We start from the raw sequence: 20,051 nt of genomic DNA, 5'->3' as shown, positions 1-20,051 counted from the left end.
TGGGCTACTGACTGCAGGGTGGGGGTGGCAGGCGAAAGGGATTTCTGTGACTGGTCTAGATTTCGTCAAATAGCGGGCCAGGGTTTTTACAAATAAGCCACCAGATTATAATCCTTTTAAAACTACAACCAGAGCTTGATACTGGGTCAGAGAGAGAGAGGACACAGTTATCTAAGTATTCGTCCATGCATTTTGTCACCACAGTCTGTCTCACACTGTTGTGGACCAGCAGCCACCTACTCTTAACCATAAGAGTCTCATAAGAGTGTTAATTTATGCACTATTAATTGTATGCATCCTCCCAGGTCCCATGTATATCTTCTACATATACTGCAGCTGTCTGTGTTTAAAAGTAAACATGGCTCAAATCGTTGTAAAGACTTGGAAACAAATTAGATACACTATCAGTGAATATTTCGCAGGCATGTTCTGGATGAACATTTCGTGACTTTTTCATCGGGGAGTGCTGATAAGAAAATGCAACCCATATGGCATTATTTTCATTAAAAACACGGAGAGGTATTTATTGTTACAGAGTAGATGTTGCGAATCTGTAAGAAGTGAGAAATGTTTTAAGTAAATATTTTTTCAAAAAATAGCTTAAACCTGATATTTATGAGCGAAGTCCGGCGCAGAGATACGATTTCCCTTTCGGGATTAACTTGGTGATCGAGAAAGGAGGGTGTAATTTGAGAAATGTTTGCTTGAATTAGTGATGGTATATTCTGAAACTCACCAATAAATTAGAAGGAAATCATATTTATGGTTGGGGTTTTTTTCTCACTTAATGTTGGATAAGAAATGTGCGCGCCTTCTGTGGATGCTTTACAGCACAGATGGTTTATTTTGTAACCCCGAATTCCATTTTTTATTCATGTTGCTGGTTTGTTATAAATAAAGTTACAGATGACAAACGAGGCTTTGCTTGATCCAGCTCTGTGCAGAGAGCTGGGACATGTGAGGAAACAGCTTCTACCCCCAGCTGCAGCATCATCATCAGTTATTCTTTCTTCTTTGGAATTTGTAAAATTCCTGATCATGGCTGAATCCCAGCTCAATTCAAAGTCTTATTACTATACTCAGTGCACAATACTACTTCTCAGATACCCTGCAGACACACACACAAACACACACACTGAGAAAAGCATAACCCTTCTTCTCATGAGCTCAACTGTGAGACACGTCCTGACCCACATAAGGAAAATTCCTCCAATTCCCTTGCGTAAGTTTCACATAATTTAAATCGCAGGAGATTAACCACTTGACTGTTTTTTTTTCTCAACAAGGTATGGGAGGATTATATCAAATAACCTTAGTTAGGATCAAACACTGCTGCTATATAGAGACTATACACTCTTACTTACTGTAGCTCAGACTGTCTATAATGAAGTAGTGGTTGAAGCACATCAAGCCACGTCAGGGAACTGTAAACAAATTATCTGGTGAGGTTTGAGCCACTGAGTCCCCATTTGGGCTGGACATGAACAGACATGTGGGAAATAGTGTCCAAGGATCCAGTGGTGTCTGCTGATGATCCCGTGTCTTTGTGGGTGGTTGCATAACCAGATTAGGGCAGTTAGTTTTAGGCTCTGGGGTCACTGGGGCCTGATTATGCTCTTTAGCTTTTTCAATCTGAATCGCCTGAAGCAGCTTCCCAAACACTGAGATTCCTGAATGTGCTGCTGTTCTGTGTGAAACTTTTAGGCCACATGGAAGAGATTCTCGGGAAAGGCCTAAAAAAAGGCTTAACAAGTTCCTGAACAAGTCATAGATGATGGCGAATGTAGCTTTCCAGCTGCTGTTCTCAAGAGTGAGTGATTAAAATTGAAAAATGAAAGCTCTAGAAAAAATATAAACCATGACAGAAAAAACATTTGAGGAGTAAATACCAAGTTTAATAAAGGTTTTGAAATCAATGCATGAACAGAGTTCATTTAGTTGACTAAGATGTGCTGCATGTCATGATTAAGCAGGATTGTGAGGCAAGCTTAAATACAACAATTGAAATGTTCAAAAATCAACTACTGGAGGTGGGAAAATATATTTTCTTACACCGACTGAGACGTTGGATAGATAAATAAAGGTTCTTGCAGTACCACCTAGTGGTGAATTATTTTCTTCTCAGGCTGGACAGAGGTATGCAAAAAGTAAAGTGGGTAAACGCTTCAGGGTAAACTCCATTATTAACCAATCAAAACACACACAAGACACTGCACAGCACACTCTCTGTGTTGTAAACTGGAGGTCATATATATCACTCAGTCTAAAAAATAAAGGACTTTTTCTTTGCAACTGAACTGAATTATTTTGTCAGTTTGCACTATGCATGTGCACATCCTGAATTAATCAGTGATAACTTCTCTTGTAAATGTAAAACTAGTTAGCCTAGAAAAATGAGAGCACATGAGTACTAGCTACACTCATGGCTCACTGGATATTTTTTGCGTTTTGTTGCAGTTTCAGCCAGTCTGGCGCCTTGGTCACTTAAACCAACTTTGTTCCTCAGCTTTAACTTCAACAGGTTGTTTTGATTATATCTTCATGTCTAAATGCATTGAGTTGCTGCCATGTGGCTGATTAGATATTTGTGTTAATGAGCAGCTGAACAGGTGTACCTATTGCACAATGATATAATTCACTCCCAAATTTCCCAACCTGCGCTCAGTGTACAAACATTCACTCGTGTGCAGACTGTTTCGATGGTTTTGGATCTATTCCCTGGGTCCTTGTGTTTATCTTCTGATTTCTGTTTACTTTGTTCTGGACTTTGTTATTTTATTGGACTTATTTCAGCATTAATGCTTGTTTTTTTCATCAATCATTCTATCTCTGGTGTCCTGCTTTTGGCTTCTCTTGTCCACATAATTGATGATAATTCCAGCTCTTCTTTTACTTTTTAAAATCTGTTTTTAAAACTGTGTTTTGTCACGTTGACCTCTGTGCATATTTGAATGAATGGTGCTGTAAAAATGACAATGTAGTTTCCCACCGTAAGCAAACACACTTCTAGAGAGAAGCAATCATCTTGAAAATAAACACTCTTATTCATTAGACTGTAGTAGTCCATGATAATTCACCACTACAGCACACTGTGGAGGTTATATTTCCAAACTGACATCTGAAGATTGTTCACTTTCAGAGTTACATTCAGATACTCTTGAACTCATCTACAGCATGAAGGCAAAACATGTCTGGATGGAGAAACAACCAGTGAACTTTTACATCCAGAGATTCTCTGCAGGTACATGAGGTCATGTGACCAGAGCCTGCTGGCTGTGCATCACACAGACTCCCCAAGAGCTCTCGCCCAGTGTGAAGTTAGTGACAAACTTGTGATGAATGTAAAACATCTAGCTGGTAAAGAAAAGTGTCCTTTTGACACCAAAAAAAGAACTGAAAAAGAAACAGAGGAACAGAAACCAAAAAAAGAAAAGATTTGCTATGTAGATGTTTTTTAAACTTTTAAGCTGATTCTGAATTTCTTCCGTTAGTAGAAAAAAAAACAATTCAGCACTCGTGGTCCATCTTTACATAGAAATATAGCTCAGCGTACGCACTAATGCACTAATCAAGTATAACCAAACCCTCATTATTATTTTTTTTAGTGATGGGAAGCACAGAAAAATATGACTCTGCATGTATGCAAATCTTCATTTCTAGAAAAATAAATCAGTAGTGATGAACGAATGCTTGAAACTGAGCTACTTTCATCTGTAATAAGAACCTACTGCTTTGAATTAGTTGAAATGTGACCAACTGTGGTCTTTGCAGACCACAGAAGAACATTATACAGACACAAATCATTTTCATTCCATCATTTCTATCTATTTGTTCCTAATGACGTGACAATGCAGCTTTGTTGTGTGTTATTGCTTTTTAAAAATATAAATGTTTTGGGGTTGCAGGTGAATCGTGTCTGCAGTGGTGAAGAGAGAGCTCACTATGAAGCTGTCCATTTATAGGCTCATATATATTCTGACCCTCAGCTTTGGCGATGAGCTCTGGGTTGTGACTGAAAAATTAAATTGTTGATGTATGCAGACATGAGCTCATTGTCAAGAATGTCTAGGCTCTCCCTTACAGATAGAGATGTCTTCACATTGTTTGGGTATCCAACCAGAAGGCCTCCTGGACAGCCCTTAAATATGGGCAAGTTCTAGGAGGACTGAACCTGATAGGTTATCACACAAACATGTCATATATGTTTACTGGAGTTTGCATGTTCTCCCAGTGTTTGTGCTGGGATAGGCTCCCGCCTCCCCACGACCTTGAATTGGATAAGTGGAAGAGAACGGACGAATGGATATTATTTGGCTATTATAATTGCTCTTAACAGTAAATTATTCTTGGTGTACCCAAAGATCACAGGAAGTACATATGTGAAAAAATGTCAGTGGGATGATTAGTAGGAAAATTACTTTTAATAATAAAGGTTATAATTAATGAATCACAGAGCAGAAGAGATCTGGTTGATGAAGAGGTCGGCACACGGCTCTGAAAGTGTGACAGTGTTTTAAGTTTGCATGACCAGGCGAGCTGCAGCTGTACCAGAGAGCACATCTGCTGAACATCTGCTTACTTGAAAAATAAGAGTGGAAAAGGGCACTGTGTCCCACTTTGCTCTTTCTGAGTAAAATAAACTGATGATTTAACACCAATCAGATTCTGTTGTATAAAAGCAATCATTACAAGCTGGACGTTATCGGCAATGTTATTGCTCAAAGTGGGGATCAGAGGTCATGTCAACAGTAAAGAGAAACATAGTGTGAAGCTCAGAGCCTGCGCTCATCAAACTGTTAAAATACTTTTCCTTCACTTTACTTTTTAGCTGGTTACACTGCTTAAATTTAAAAGAGGTTTGCAGCTTTCTTTAGCACTTTTCATGCATCTTATAACGATGTTATAAACAAACACTTTTATTTAAAACCCAAGTTAAGAATTCATTTTCTGCTCCACTTTGGTTTTCTATAACACATCTTTCAGTGACATGTGATTTTTATTAAAGAAAATGAATCAGATACATCAGAACATACAGACGATTAATCACAGTGTCACCTGATAGCAGCTATTAAAGAGAAACTACAAAACAACAAAGTGTTAACTTCCAGAGGAAAACCTTCCTTAAAAATGTATTTTAGGGGAAGTCATCGGACATTTTAAAGTGCTTTATTTAGTTTTGAGATTTAACTGGTGATTCTATACATGCAGCATCAAATTTCAAGTTAATTTAGTTCATGCTTCAATTGATTTCTCAAAATAATAACCTGCTGCTGAGTGCAGAGACTTGTTTTTACAAGGGTGCTGCTCAGAGGACCTAAAAACATGTTTTTCAGGCAGTGGATGAACTGGAGGGCTGCACCGAGGCCCAGAATAGAATAAATAAGGATTATTTTGAACTGTGAATCATGCAATGCCCAAGAACAAAAACATGGAGCTAAAAATAATTGAATTAGACCCACTTTAAATGTTACTGACATTTTGCTTTAAGCATCTTTATAATGGGTCTTCTTGCTCTTTACAGCAAAGTTTGGCGTCTCTGTTGAACATTTTTCATTATTAAATATGAGCCCAGGGGGATGAATGAGTCAATATTTCTGAGTGTGAGTCCCCAGGTGATATTTCAAGTGTGCACTCTGTAGAAACCCTCTGCCACAGATACCACAGCGGTGAGGCCTCTCGCCTGTGTGGCTTCTCATGTGCTTCCTCAGGTGTCCGCTGTGGGTGAAACTTTTGCAACAAAAGGAGCAGCAGAAAGGCTTCTCGCCCGTGTGAATCCTCATATGTATCTTTAAATCCCCTTTGCGGCTGCACTCTTTCCCACACACGTGGCAACGATGCAGTTTCACCCCGGCGTGGCTCGCCATGTGCTCGGTCAGTGCGGTCGTGCTGTTGCACTGCTTACCGCACATGTGGCAACATTTTGAGCCCTTGTGCGATTTGAGGTGCATGTTAAGGCTTTCGGTGGATTCAAACATCTTTCCACACACGGCACAGATGGCACCTGCGTCTGCTGAATGCACGTGGAAAGCATGATTTATCAGGTGATGGCTGGAGGAAAATGATTTATTGCACAAATGGCAATGATAGTCAGGTGCAGCAGAGTTAAAATGAGGTAACTCAGTGGATTCTCTGAAAGTGCTAAAGGGCGCCTGGGTTTGTTCTGATGAAAAACTAGCAGCAGGTCTTTCGCTTTCCCTTCCGTCCTGGACGCTTTCACTTTGGGCTAGAGTTTGTGAAGAAGATGTCAATGTGAGAGGCAAAATGAACTGCACAGTTCTGGTTTCCTGCTCCTCCAGAAACTCCTCATCACGTTCACAGTTTTGCACTTCAGGCTGCAGAGACGGTTTCGTGTCCTCTAGCTCATTTTCCTCCCAAACAGAAGAGTGAGGTGGATATGAGGCATCAGCATCATGAAACTCTTCGGCCTGTTTTTCATCTTGCTCCTGACCAGCCCAGAGTTCGCTGTCTTCCTCTTTAATATGTTGAGGCTCTGCATTGCCCTTATGGACGCTGATGCTCGGTGTGCGCTCACATGGCTCCTGCTCAGGCGGTGACTCCTCTTTACAAACAGACAACTGAAGAACATCTGAAAAAGAAAATGTAATCTTTCTTTTACTACTTTATTACTATAAACAAGGATTAACAATCATGTTTGTTACTCTCAAAAGGTCCTTTAAAAGCTTTCAGATGATCAAATACAAATGAATTAAAACCTTATCATTTACTGATAAAAAGCAGATATCAGCAGTTTGCTGGTCTGGAGCATTCAGGTGTGTGTTAACACAATACTACAATCTTCCCAGGAGTGGACGTTCACCCCAACTCACCCCCTGAAGCTGAAAGAAACCCAAGAGCTACATCTCAGGCTCTATAGGAGAAAGCCTCAGCAGAGCTTAGAGCAAACCCCACGACTTCTGACACAATGTCATGCCGACTGTTGGTGGTGGAGGGGTAATGATTTAAAGCTTGTTTTGCATCCACAGGTCCTGGGCACCTTGCAAACGAACACTTCTTTGTCCTAAAGTATCCTAGAGACAAATGTGTGGCCATCTGTTTGACAGCTGAAGCTTGGCTGAAAATGGGTCATGTAACAGAACGCATTGCCAAGCACAGCAGCAAATCTCCACCAGAAGGGCTGAAAAAGAAAAGATTCAAGATGTTGCAGTGGCGCAATCAAAGTCCAGACTTCATCTGACTGAAATGCTGTGGTGGAACCTTAAGAGAACTGTGTGTAAACAAATGCCCAGAAACCTCAATGAACTGAAGCAATGTTGGACAGTGGGACAAAATTTCTCTACAATGATGAGAGAGATGTATAGTTGTACAGAAAGCGATTATTTCAAGTCACTGCAGCTAAAAATGGTTCCATAACCTACTGAATGATGTGGGTGCAGTGAATCAACTTTTTCACATGAGAGTATGAGGTCTTGAATAATCAGGCCCCAACACAGTGACCACAACAACACCTCATAGTATCTTATTATTCAAACAGTGTTATTCTCAGACTGCAGGCTTACTTGCACTTCCTAGAGTTTTTAAAAGTAGAATGGGAGGCTGGGCCTTCAACTATCAGGACCATCTGCTGTGGACCCAGCTCCCACTTTGGCTTCAGGAGACCGATACCCTCTCTACTTTTAAGATCACAATAGAAACTTGACATTTTGATAAAGTTCATAGTTAGTGCTGGATCAGGTGGCCCCAAACCATACCTTAGTTACTACTAAGTAAATACTTAATGCTTGACTATTATTTTTTCACAACATTTCAAAATTCCTCATTCAGGAAAATCAGAAATAATATGAGTTTTAGACTGTCTTCCAGTCAGTTGCTGGAGCGCAAATTAAAGTGTTAAATAAAATTAAACACACTTCACAAATTACGTTGCAGAAAATAAACTTCGTCTGCAAGGTTACATTTTAGGTTAATAATTCCAGTCTAGTCGGACACCCACAGATAAGTAAAAAATAAGACCCCACAGACCTCTTTTCTGGTTTGTCATGAACTCCAGCAGCAGACCTCTGAGTCGCTCGATCTCCTGCTGGGAGCTGCTCGCTTCTTCCTCATATTTTTCTATCGTCCTCTCAAACACCTGAAATATTTCCTCCGCGGCGGCTGTCAGGCGCTCGGTCACGAAGGCCCTGAGAAGAAGCGGTGAAGACATTTTAGAATACGTGTTACTCTAGAAGCACGGGAAGAGGTTTAAAAGACAGCGGGGGTTGCGCTAGCTAGAAGCTACGGAAGCAGAAGTAAACAAAGTACCGAGAGGAAGAGCGCTGACAGCACCCACAAATCAGACAGGTGCTGCCCTCTGGTGGACACCAGCGAAACTGCTCGGAAACCTTTAACTGGGCATGTTCTATGCAAGGTGATTAGACTTGATGATTTTATAAAAATTATAGTTAACTCAATTAACTACCCTCTGCACCATAAAATAAATATTTAGCTTTCAGTTGCAGGAAGTCTTCATTCTCCTGTTGCTGCTTAACTGCTCACCTCAGCATCCTGTGCTTGGCCTGTCTCCTCCAGCACATTTTAGTGCATCATTTGTATTTGTATTCTGCTATTTTATGTTATTATTATTATTATTATTATTATTATTATTATTATTATTATTATGATTATTATTATTATTATTATTATTATTATTATTATTTTGTTGTTTTATTTTACTTCACAAATGTGTTTGATTTGTTGTGTATTTTTTACTTTTAAGCTCCTTTATTTACTTTATTTATTATAAACATAGCTCTTTCATAGTGAGTATTTGTTTTTTTCTTTTTAAGCTATTTTGATTGACTATATTGTATTTAACTGTGGAACTTAATTGGCACTAACACAGACATCTCACATTTTTTAATAAATTAAGTATATCTTTATAAAACTAAAAGAATCAAATAAAAATGTAAGCATGTCTTTAATATTATTTTTTGTTATTTTCACATTGAACACAAACCCTCATTCTCATTTACTCAGAAATTGTTGAAAACTCCTGCTAAAACCGGGCAAAGACCCTGTATACCCCTTAAGCTATCGTCCAATATCCCTTATAAATGTAAACCTTAAAATAATCTGCAAAGTGCTTTTAAAGAGATTAGAGAAAATAACCCCCCTCTTAATTCATCCTGACCAAACTGGTTTCATAAAGGCACTCATCTCATGAGTAGGCACTCATCTACAAATACACGTAGATTACTTAATTTGATTGACTACTCATGCAGTAAAAACATCGAAACTACAATATTATCTCTAGATGCAGGAAAGGCGTTTGACAGAGTTAACTGGAAATTTTTATTTGCAACTTTACACAAATTTGGTAATCAGTCTTTATGCAGTTGATGTGTTACTTTTTCTGGGGTATTTGCATTGATAAACTCTTTTGCAAGAGTATCAGATTATTCAATTAACTGGTCAAAATCTTCAGTCCTTCCGATTAATTGCTCCTTCCTAAATTCTTCTTCTACACCACTGCAATCGGGAAATATAAAATATTTAGGTCATAATGTTTCTCCCAAGCTTGCAGATTTAACTAAATTAAACCATATCCCACTTTTAAAGTAAGTTGCTGGATGGAAATGTCTACCCATATCACTCAGGGGAAGGGTTGCCGCTATAAAAATGATGGTCTTACCAAAAATAAATTATTTATTCTCAATGATCCCAACTAAACCACCACAAGATTGGTTCAGATCTCTAGATTTGTATATGTCTAAATTCCTTTGGGAAGATAAACCACCACATATAAGCTTAAAAACACTACAAAAGACCAACAATAAAGGAGGATTCGATCTACCTAACTTTCAGGCTTCAATTTATCTCAGGATGGCTAAAACATACCTTCTTAGACGACCTTGGCTAGATGTAGAACAAGCACTTATAATAATCTAGAGATTTCAGACCTACCATTTATCAGCTCAAACATCCAACGACATGAATGCTTTAAAAGCGTCAACATCAGCTCTTCTCTGACAGCATGGTGGGAGTTTCTAAAATTGATGGAGTCTTTATTAATCCCATGCAAACGTACACCTATCTGGAACAACCCTGACATATTACAAAACAATAATATGATAAACTTGTCAGATTGGAGTGGTAAAGGACTCAAATACTTAGAACATATATTAGAGGAACAGAATTTATTCCATTTGACAGACTAGTTACACAATATGGGATCAACAAGAAAAGATTTTTAGAATATCAACAAATTAAATCCATAGTAAAAAAGAAATTTAAACCGGGTCAAGTTGAACTACAAATACCATCAAGTGTGGTTCAATTTCTTACTTATAAAACCCCCAAATTACTTTCCAAAATATACAGATTGCTTTCTGTAACACTTTGTATTCAATTAATTCAATACAAAATATTACATAGAGTACACTATACAGGTCATCGGATGATTTCTGTGGGTGCTCCGTCTCCAGGCTGGGGCTCTGGCTGGACCTTGGGGGCTTGGGTCCTGGTTGGTGTGTCACCGAGGTTGTGTGCGGGTGGGTGCATGGGGGCTCGGCCCTGGTGCGGGGTGCCTCTGGTGCATCAAAGTTGAAAAGCATGAAGCAATAAAATGAAAATGTATAAAATCAAATGTTTAGTTAGGGAAATATGCTAAAATATAAATCAAATGCATGTAAGTCAAGTAAATTTCATGTCCCCAGATTCTATTAATTTAGATTTATTGTATCACTTCTTTGTATTTTTGACTACCACATCATCCTATTTGTTGCTGGTATTTGTCAGCAGGTAGGAACTTGAAAGATTTATGCCAGCCTGACTAGAGGACTCATCCAGTGAGTCTCGATTAATAAATTAATAAATCCATATTGTTGTTTCATTTCATAAACCAAGGTCAGAGTGAAAAACCTTTGTAGCATTAATTTATAACTGACTCCACAGAGTCTGAGTCGTGACCTGGGCCCACTGCTCCCACACTGTGCTCTCCTGTCTACCCACTTGACCATCTGTCCCACGCTGAGCTCAAAGGAAACAAAAGGGACATGATGTAAGCTGTACCTGGCACCGCTGATGTCCATCTGCAGCAGGTAAACAGTTAGACTTTGTATGTAACACTTGTCTAAAAATACTAGGCAAATTGCAGACATACTTTTATATTGTTTTATTTTAGGTTTCTTTTCACTGCTGAGCCTTTGTCAAGGAAACAGTTTCAACCAATCCAGTAATGCTCCAGGGATATTGGCCTTGCATGCATTATGATCACCAGCAGAGGGAGCTGAATAATAAGAAATATATCTCATATGCAGTACAACAAGACTGCGCGTAAGTATGTTTTAACTTGGTTTTAATGAAAAGCTTGCTCCTGTTTCTGTTCATTTCACTCCTTGACTAGCAGGACTGTAGTCTGCAGAATATTTGCTTACAGTCAGATTCTGAAAACTTTAAAGGCTCAATACTGCACATGCTTTTATTCGACTTATTCCACTGTGGTTTGAAGCTGCAGCTGCAGAGGTCCTTGTGGGTTTTCAATCCAAACTTCTGTATCTTAATTGCGATTTCAGACTCATGCACAGAGTGTACCGCTAACTCAAACAGCCTTCATGTCTAATATGTAAGTTCATGTATTCGATCACAGATTAAAGACGAGAGGTTATCAGCTCACTGACTTGCACTCTCTGGTGTAATGTGATCTGTCATGATTTATTTGATGGCCACTGTGGCATAATGTGGAGTAACCTGCAAATAAAGCTGTTATGTTATTACAATTAAACACCAACAATGATAATAATAAGTTTAATAAAGTGCTTCCCATTAAACTCATAATTATTTAGACACGTACTTTATGCATCCAGCGCAAGTATTTCTCCAGCTTTTATTGAGAAAATGAAATTAGTCTTTACCAAAATAGTAATAAGTGTGTTATTAACTGTTAAACTCCCTCATATATTAGCCTCCAGGCAATCAAAACATGCATATATTTATTAAGAGGAAACATTTAATCTTTTCTAAATCTAAGAATCTACTGGAATTTTTGAAATTACTTAAAGAACATATTTTTTCTTTATTTTTCCTTTCTTTCTTTCTTTCTTTCTTTCTTTCTTTCTTTCTTTCTTTCTTTCTTTCTTTCTTTCTTTCTTTCTTTCTGTTTAAACTTCCATCAAGCAGACAAACAAATATAGGAATATTAACATTGTGCAAGCTCAGAAAGTTTGCTATAGGAAAGAATAATAAAGTACTAAATTTAACCATCTCCTAGTATAATAGTACCAATAAGTAATTTCAATTGTTTGTTTGTTCTTTTTAAATCAAAGTGTGATAATAATGAGTCGTACTTAGGTAGAACAAACATAAAAACAAATAAATAATTAAAATACGATAAAACGGGGAACATTATTATCTCAGAAGAATGTTTGAATTTTATTGTGAAAGGACTGGGAAGAAGAATTTTTCGCACATGCGTAGAATAAGCCAGGTTTCCGGTTCGGCTCAGTTGCTGGTAGTTCCTCCAGTCTAGGTCGGTGAGGAGTGGAGACAGCCAGGTACCGAGCTGAAATGTCGGACAGCGGGAGTCAGGAAGCCCCGAAAACACGGATACCCAGGCCGACGGTTGGCAACAAAGTGACCGTGGTACTCGGCGCTCAGTGGGGCGATGAGGGGAAGGGGAAAGTTGTGGATCTGCTGGCACAGGACGCGGACATGGTGTGCAGATGCCAGGTACGTTAGGTGAGCTCTGTCGTCAGGAGAGAGTCCGCAGGTAACTGCTGCTCGTTAGCTGAAACACCCGCCTCTCTGATGTTCTGCCGCATTCTTTATGAAAACCTACTGTCAGCTTCCGACTTCCAGCCACTCAGTGGGAGCTGTCACGCCACGGAAATATTGCGCGAATCATGCAAATACAAATCTGCACGAACTCGACAGCAATACATTCAGCTCCTTTTATACAGCACCTCTGTTTCGTGCCGGGCTTCACCCGTACTGTCCCGAACTACCAATACCCAACATAACAGGTGCGATTTCACCAATTTCACACCTCGTGAAAGTGGTTAGCACCGGAAAAAGCGAGGTCTTCCTCCCCCTTTTTTCTGTCATCCTCACAAGACCGTGTGAATTGAATCCAACAAGCCAGCGACTATTTCCTGGCTGACGAACATCCCAGGCAGGCTGGCTCTCTGTGTTTTTGCTAAAGTCACCTTGAATTCCTGCTAGCTGCCTAGCTCCCCAAACACCTGTAAAGCTGTGGTGACTTCATGTGCACACGTAAAACAGATACCTAGAGCTGGTTATTTAAAGAGAGAAGGCGCAAAACAGCGGCTATCCTCGGTTTGTGTTTATTCTCGCCGAGCTCTTCATTAATGCTTGTGTCTTGGCGGTATTGGCACAATTAAAGTTATCTTAAGGCATTTTCTTCTTCTTTCTTTTCTTCTTTTAAATCTTAATTGCTGTTGGCCTCAAAATTGACCCGTGTTGACATTTGACAGCGTTTCAAACGTCACCCAAAATACACAAAAATATAAACTTTAAAAATGTGCAGGTACTACAAACTAACACACTGATGCTGTTGGAGTCAAACTAGAGACTCTTGAAACTCTGAAGTTGTACATGCCATGTCTCTGTGTATGTTTTTATGGGACAGTGGTGACATGCGATCTATCTGTGCACCTGCTGGTCTCTAAAGTGTCATGGGAGGAATTGCTAAACAGTGCAATAGTAAAACAGCACAGGAGGGATGTGTATGGGGGCACAAAAGGAATAGAGGTCATACAGAGGTCAAAGGTTTCCTTGAGAGAGGGTACCTCAGTGCCACGGTGGAAAAGTGGGTAATGGTGTTGCTTCACATAAAGAAGGTTCCTGGTACCAAGCCTGTCTGCGTGCAGTTTGCCTATATGAGTACTCCTTTTCCTTGTACAATCCTACGACACACATTGGTGAATTGATCATAGATGTGAGTTGCAAAAAGTGCTTGAAGTTTACAGTACTGTATGAATATGTGGTTACAGTGTAACTTGCAATTAAAGGCACTTTGAGTGGTCAGTAAGGTTATTTTTCCTCCAAAAACAAGTGTTGTAAAACCTAAAGAATGCCCTCTTCCTGCTTTCTGAAGCATTAATTAAGGATTACTAATTGATTACTAATAATCAGCATTTGTTGTAGACACTTACTTTACCTCATAATAAGTGACGCACTTCAATTCTTTTTATATGAGGACTTTATATACACTCCACAATGCTTTTGTATGTTTTATACAAAAGCATTTTAGAGCCATGTTTATACAAATTCAAAAGTAGATGGAGAGACTGGCATAAGGACTGTTTTCAATACTTGGATAAAAATCCTTTGCGGTCAATGACTGCCTGAAGTGTAGAAACCACGGACGTCACCAAATGCTGCGTGTCCTCCCCTGAGATGCTCTGCCAGACCTTAACTGCAGCCAGCTTCAGCTGCTGCTTGTTTGTTTGCTCTCTTGGGTTGAGATCAAGTGACTGACTATGCCATTGAAGAATATCCCCTTTCTTTGCCTTGTACGGTTTCTTTTAAAGCATGCTTTATTTACATTGTTCATTTGCTCTGTGAAGCGTTGCCTGGTCAGTTTTGCAACATGGAGATTTGGGTGAATCTCCATGTTATAAGGAATATTGACGTGACACTTATGGTCCTCTGTAAGCATTACCACGATGGTCACAGAGTGGCACAGCTTGCTTTTAGAGAGATTTTAGTGTTTTAGCTTTTTTAAAACCTGTTAACTGCATAGACAATGGCTAGAGCCACTCATTGGTTCTTTTGACCATCTTTTGAAGCCAGACATGACAATTGAGGCCTGTCGGTGACACAGAGGACACTAATTTCAAAATTCAAATTCAAATTTTTATTTGTCACGTGCACAGTCATACACAGTACGATATGTAGTGAAATGCTTGGACAACTGCTCGTGACCTAAAGAAAACAAAAAAGGAAAAGGCTATGAATAAGATAGGAAATAAATATGAAAAATTAAAAAGGGTAAATTTAACTAGGAAGGAATAAAATATAAATTAAGGTTAAAAATGAAATAACTGTACAACACACTGGGAAAGAATAAGATAAAATATATAAATTAAATTGAAAATAAAATAACTGTACAACAAAATACACAATATAGAACTATATAACTACACACTCATTGGCTAACAACTTGTAGTTGACAAAATCACGAGCCAGTGAGCATACCCTAAGTAGTCCTCCAGACTCTAATAATGACCACAATCTACAAAATGAATTTCACCTTTTTAATTTAGCAAGACTAAAGACCGAGCCCATAATCTCACATAGAGTAAAATTAAGCTTGCTAGTGAAATGGTGACAGTACAAAGACTGCAAGGACTTTTGAATTGCATCCACTGTGGTTTCCTCATGCAAAATGAGTGGATTCAACTTTAAAATACCCGGATATGTTATCCCTGGGCTTTTAATATGCCTCTCCTCTTTTTGTCCAGCCTGTATCTGCCCTTGATCTGCTTAAATAAAAAGGTTTAAAACCCTCAGTTAAAAAGAAATTCTTAAAACCCTGCTGTTATTGTGGAAAGCAACAGAAAGAAGACTGCTGACGTCTGGCAAGGCTGCATCAGACTGCTTATATTAGGGCTGTGATGTATGTTGTTACGCATCATACAGTGTCTGGATTTGAAATGCAGCAACCTTATGTTTTGGACTGGTTTAGGTATTGCCTTAGCAACAAAACATGCAAACTAGTCAGCTGAGTGTGTTGTGTTTGCAGAACAATGCGCAGGACTTCCTATTTTGGAAGAAAAGGCATCAAAGCTTTGCAGATCGCAAACAGGCAGTTTGTCAGCCTGAATCTGTGCATGTAATGCAGTGAGGAGTGGGGAAGCAAACTAATCACAGTATGTTTTACAAGCCTGCCAGGCTTATGCACCAGGTTTATTATTTTCTTTTCTAGGCAAAAGCTTCAACGGTTAAGTCTGTCTCTGTTAACTGTTTTTGTATGCATTTAAACAAAAAGCAGGTGAAATTAAATACTTTATCGCTCTGTCACAATGAGGTAAAATGTGATTTTTGGTACTTCCTCTTCATGCTGTAAGAGGGAAACAAATAAAAACCCCAGTGCCTGCCTCCCTCTTTCCAGTAATCCGGCTGTGCCTACGCACAATTAATAACAGCGTCAGGATAGTCCACATCAATTCACTGCAATGTTAATTTATCCTCCGTATACCCACTTCTTGGTTGCAGCAACTGCGATGACAGATTTTCCAACATGTCCCTGTAGTAATTGCACAGATTGGCTCAGAAACACACTGGTTTAAATTCTTCTTGGCAAGGTGTGAAAATCTGATTCAGAGGTTTGAAACTTGCTTGAGAGAAGTGCCTTAAAAAGAGAAAAGCATCACACCGTTTCACCTTAAAGATCTGATCACTAACATATGGTGAATGCATTTATGATGTGTTGTTCTGGCCTCCAGCACTGTAACTTTTTTGAAAATTAGACTCAAGATAGTCCTTTCAGCTCACCTAGCTCATGGGTGTCAAACATAAGAACCGGGGGCCAGCATCGGCCCGTTAAAGACCCCGATCTGGCCGGTTGGATGGTTATGGAAAATGTGAAGGAGGGCATAGCAAAGCAGTATTTCTTTACCATGTAGACAAAGTGAGGCAAAATGTTGAAATATCTCTTCTTTGTCTTATATTAAAGTATCTAATTGATTAAATATGCATTTAAACTTTTTACACTGTCAGAAATTGGAGTTTCAGCAGTCCATCCCACATAAGATCAAAGTAAGCTGTTTGTGGCCCTCGATATAAAATAAGTTTGACATCCCTGCTCTAACTCAAGCTCAAACCTGCACTCTTCCACTAAGTAGACTCACAAAGCTCCTACCAAGTGAACCGGCAAAATATTAACCATATCCTCTAATCAGGCAGCGATACCAAAGCAGTTAAAATGCATAATAAACATCTCAAAATTATGATTTAAATCTGTTTGACAGCAGATGGGGAGGATTTCCTGTTAAACTGATAAGCACTATAAGCAAACCTTGTTCCTAATAAAAAAGCAAAGCTTAATAACACCTTGTGATGTGCACTTGGTTCAATTTTTAATTAAAATTTTAATGTTGGCTTCCAAAATTATAAAACAAGATACTGAGATAAAACAATTACTGCACCATATTTATTGCTCTCCACTCAAAAAAGTCCAAATTAACCCACAACAGTCTGTGGCTTCTTTCTTTTTTTCAGCTGAAATATAATTAATGTAATATAATTAATGTCGATGTAATTATACAGAATTGCTCGATAAGCCTAGAATTACTTTTGGAAAGTGCGTGTATAAACCTGTCAGATAATTTCAACAGGAGCCAAAATAATTGTGGTTTATAATTCTGCTGTAATCAAACAGCCTCTTTCACTAACGCAGACGGTCCAGTGAATCTGCCGAGTGCTCGTGAAAACTGGTTGTTCAGGAAACTCCCTTTTCCGTCCAGTTGTCTGTCAGGCGACCCTGCACAGACGTGCTTCCCCTCACTGCATTATGATGTTATGACATGTGTGCTTGATGTGTAAGTGAGCGGTGAAGTGCTGCAGCAGGCACCCTTAGTCTTTTTATAAAATCAGCTTTGCCAAGCAGTCCTGCTCGGTGTCCCTTACAGCCCAGACCTCTAAGATGCTGTTGGTGACAGTTGGGTGTGTGAGTCAGAGGTGTGTAGCAGACAGGGCGTGATACCAGCAAAACACATTTACAGTAATATATTTCTGTACAAGCTGCTCACACCTTTTAAACGTTTAAACATTCGTTGAATGCACAATGCGAAGACAATTCAATCAGTGATTAAAGTAAACTGTGACTGCGTGCTTTTAACAAAAGGAAAACATACAAACTGTAAAGTGTTATAGCTGAGTACATTGATGCCTATGTGGGATTGAAATTACTCAACACGTACTTTAATAGCTGATTATTTAAGTAGTTTTCTAAACAACAGCTCCAGATTGTCATATTTTTACTTTTTTATTTATCATTTTGGACAAAGTGTTTTTCACTATTCAGACATTTTACAGTTAAAAGTTTAGAGTGGCTCGATCACCTGATCGGAGATGGGAAACGTACCTGATGCAGAACAAAGGGCTGTGAAGCAAGGTTATCTGGTGAAACTGATAATACTTCCTCTCAAGTTTTAAAGCCCATTTTGTCCAGTTTTGTTTACAGTGTAGGTTTAGCTTACAATGGTTTGTATTATAATGGTGTACGAGTTTAGCTGGAGACGTGGTTGCCGCACGTCGACTCAGTTTCTATAGAGATGTTTGCAAAAGGAAAAGAAAACAGAGACTGTTGCCCTGTTAGCCCTTCGACTTTGATGCATTTGGTCTTTCAAGACTTAAAGGGATCCGATAAAAATCGTATAAATCATCTGTAATGAACTGAAGTCAGACCTTCCTACCAGAAAAAGAGGGGAAATATCAAACCACGGCAGGATTTTTCCTGGCTCACAACAGGGATTCACATAAGGAGAACTAATCATTAGTTTTTATATGCAGGAAAGCTTCTGCACAGTGACCAGTTAGAGGCAGATGCTGGCGGTCAATTTTAAGTTAAAGACCCCTGGGCACAACTATGTGGTGGGACCAGAGCAACTTGGTTTGATTCAGCTAATCTCATCAATAACACAGTCAGATCTACTGCTCACGGATTAATGTTGAAAGAGTAATAAAGTATAGAGCTCAGAGAGCTTCTCGGGTAAAATACTCTTGCCCAATTAGAAAAGGAACTTTCTTTGTTGAACAAAACATAAATAATAATGCAGGTAAAATATTCTCTCGATATTCACTGCTTTGGTCGAGAGCTGCAGCAACCCCTGCACTGGTCAGGGCAGCCTGGCTCCTTCATTTAGATTGGACCAAAGTTTCACGTCATAAATTCACTGCATTGCTAGTTTTTCCATTTTCCTCCATCACTTCTGTTTCATTCGTTTTTGTAGTACTGTATCATTTAGCCAGCTGACTCTGAGAGTTACTACTAGCCTCACCAGTGTCTATGATGAACTACTGTGTTCTACCAATTATATCATTTAAATAGATCTGCGTTTTGGTAATATATAGATTGAGGAAACATTTAAACAAATACAGTTATATATTTTTTTTTCATTTGCCCGTTGGATGGGCTCCTAACTGTACATGGGCACGAACCCAGAATGGAGTGGAACAAAGCCTAGGTTTAGCTCATCTGGCCAAAGGATATCTCAGTCTCCTTCTGTGCTTCTTTTTTGGGCCTTTTATTTATTCATTTATTCATTTATTTTCGAGTGGAAGGCCAAAACTTTTTAGAGGAGGCTTCTAAATCTTTTTGAAAAACCCCAATCTGTTAAGGTTGCTCGGGGTGTGATCACATCCAGCCTTAGCTTAAACTACCTGCCTGTTTTATGTTTTTTTGCTTGCATCACAAAGAAGAAAAGTAACTGTGAGCATCCCCAACGGCTAGTTAATATCTTATAAATATACATACACGCTCCAAGTTCTGGAGTATGGTATTTGATTTTATTTAATGATTGATTCGTAAGATGTAGTTAATCTTTTGCAGCATTGTAAGGTAGTACAGAAAATGACAGTGACCTGCAATTTAGTGTCAGAGTACACTTGAGTAAGGCAAATGGTTGCCAACAAAACATGAGCCTGTTTAGGAGGAAGATCCTGTCCTCACTATGACTCCCTGGTTCTCAGAGACAAAGTGTCAGGTACAACTGATCTGTTTAGCAAAGTTGTTATCTGGCATTAAATGACTGAACAGAACGGAGTTGGTGCTGAACGGTTTTGACTGTTTTGCACATTACTTGATTCAGATGAAAAGCGGCAGCGCTAAAAAAAAGTCCCTGTTTTTGTGCTAACACATGGGATTCAGTGTGGTAACGTGAACACAGTTTGGTGAGGCGTCAAAGCTTTTTTAAAATAAGTCAAATGTAATAACTATATTTAGTTTAAAAAGCAGGATTTGTGGTTGAAGTAGTCCAGTGTTCTCCCAAACTCTCAAAACGTCTATGAAAAGTGTTTCTTTCTCCAACTGCAGATACTGTGTCCCATCAAGCATCACTTTTCCTGCTGTGGTATATCACAGTATCTTCTGT

At 39.0% G+C, this 20,051-nt stretch overlaps 2 protein-coding genes across 2 annotated transcripts in view; one reads left to right on the top strand and one right to left on the bottom strand.

The window, feature by feature from the left end:
• Positions 1 to 4,900: 4,900 nt before the first annotated feature.
• LOC146695288 (uncharacterized) lies at positions 4,901 to 8,231 on the bottom strand. Its single transcript, XM_085477306.1, has 2 exons — positions 7,981 to 8,231; positions 4,901 to 6,586 (listed from the first exon to the last, which is right to left on the bottom strand). Exons 1-2 carry the CDS (start codon positions 8,159 to 8,161, stop codon positions 5,586 to 5,588), a joined length of 1,182 nt encoding a protein of 393 aa, XP_085333432.1. The 5' UTR covers positions 8,162 to 8,231; the 3' UTR covers positions 4,901 to 5,585.
• A 4,178-nt stretch (positions 8,232 to 12,409) lies between these two features.
• adss2 (adenylosuccinate synthase 2) overlaps positions 12,410 to 20,051 on the top strand; it is a 28,908-nt gene continuing 21,266 nt past the window's right edge. Inside the window, exon 1 of the mRNA XM_085477305.1 lies at positions 12,410 to 12,663. Coding sequence (XP_085333431.1) covers positions 12,502 to 12,663 — 162 coding nt within the window. The 5' untranslated portion in view covers positions 12,410 to 12,501. The remainder of the gene's footprint in view (positions 12,664 to 20,051) is intronic.

Source organism: Copadichromis virginalis, linkage group LG13 (genome assembly GCF_057382275.1).
Source record: "Copadichromis virginalis isolate Kocher_CV1m ecotype Utaka linkage group LG13, C_Virginalis_male_GT1.1, whole genome shotgun sequence".
NCBI classification, from domain to species: Eukaryota; Metazoa; Chordata; class Actinopteri; order Cichliformes; family Cichlidae; genus Copadichromis; species Copadichromis virginalis.
The sequence above is the reverse complement of the archived record's forward strand: the minus strand, read 5'-3'. Positions and strand labels throughout refer to the sequence as shown.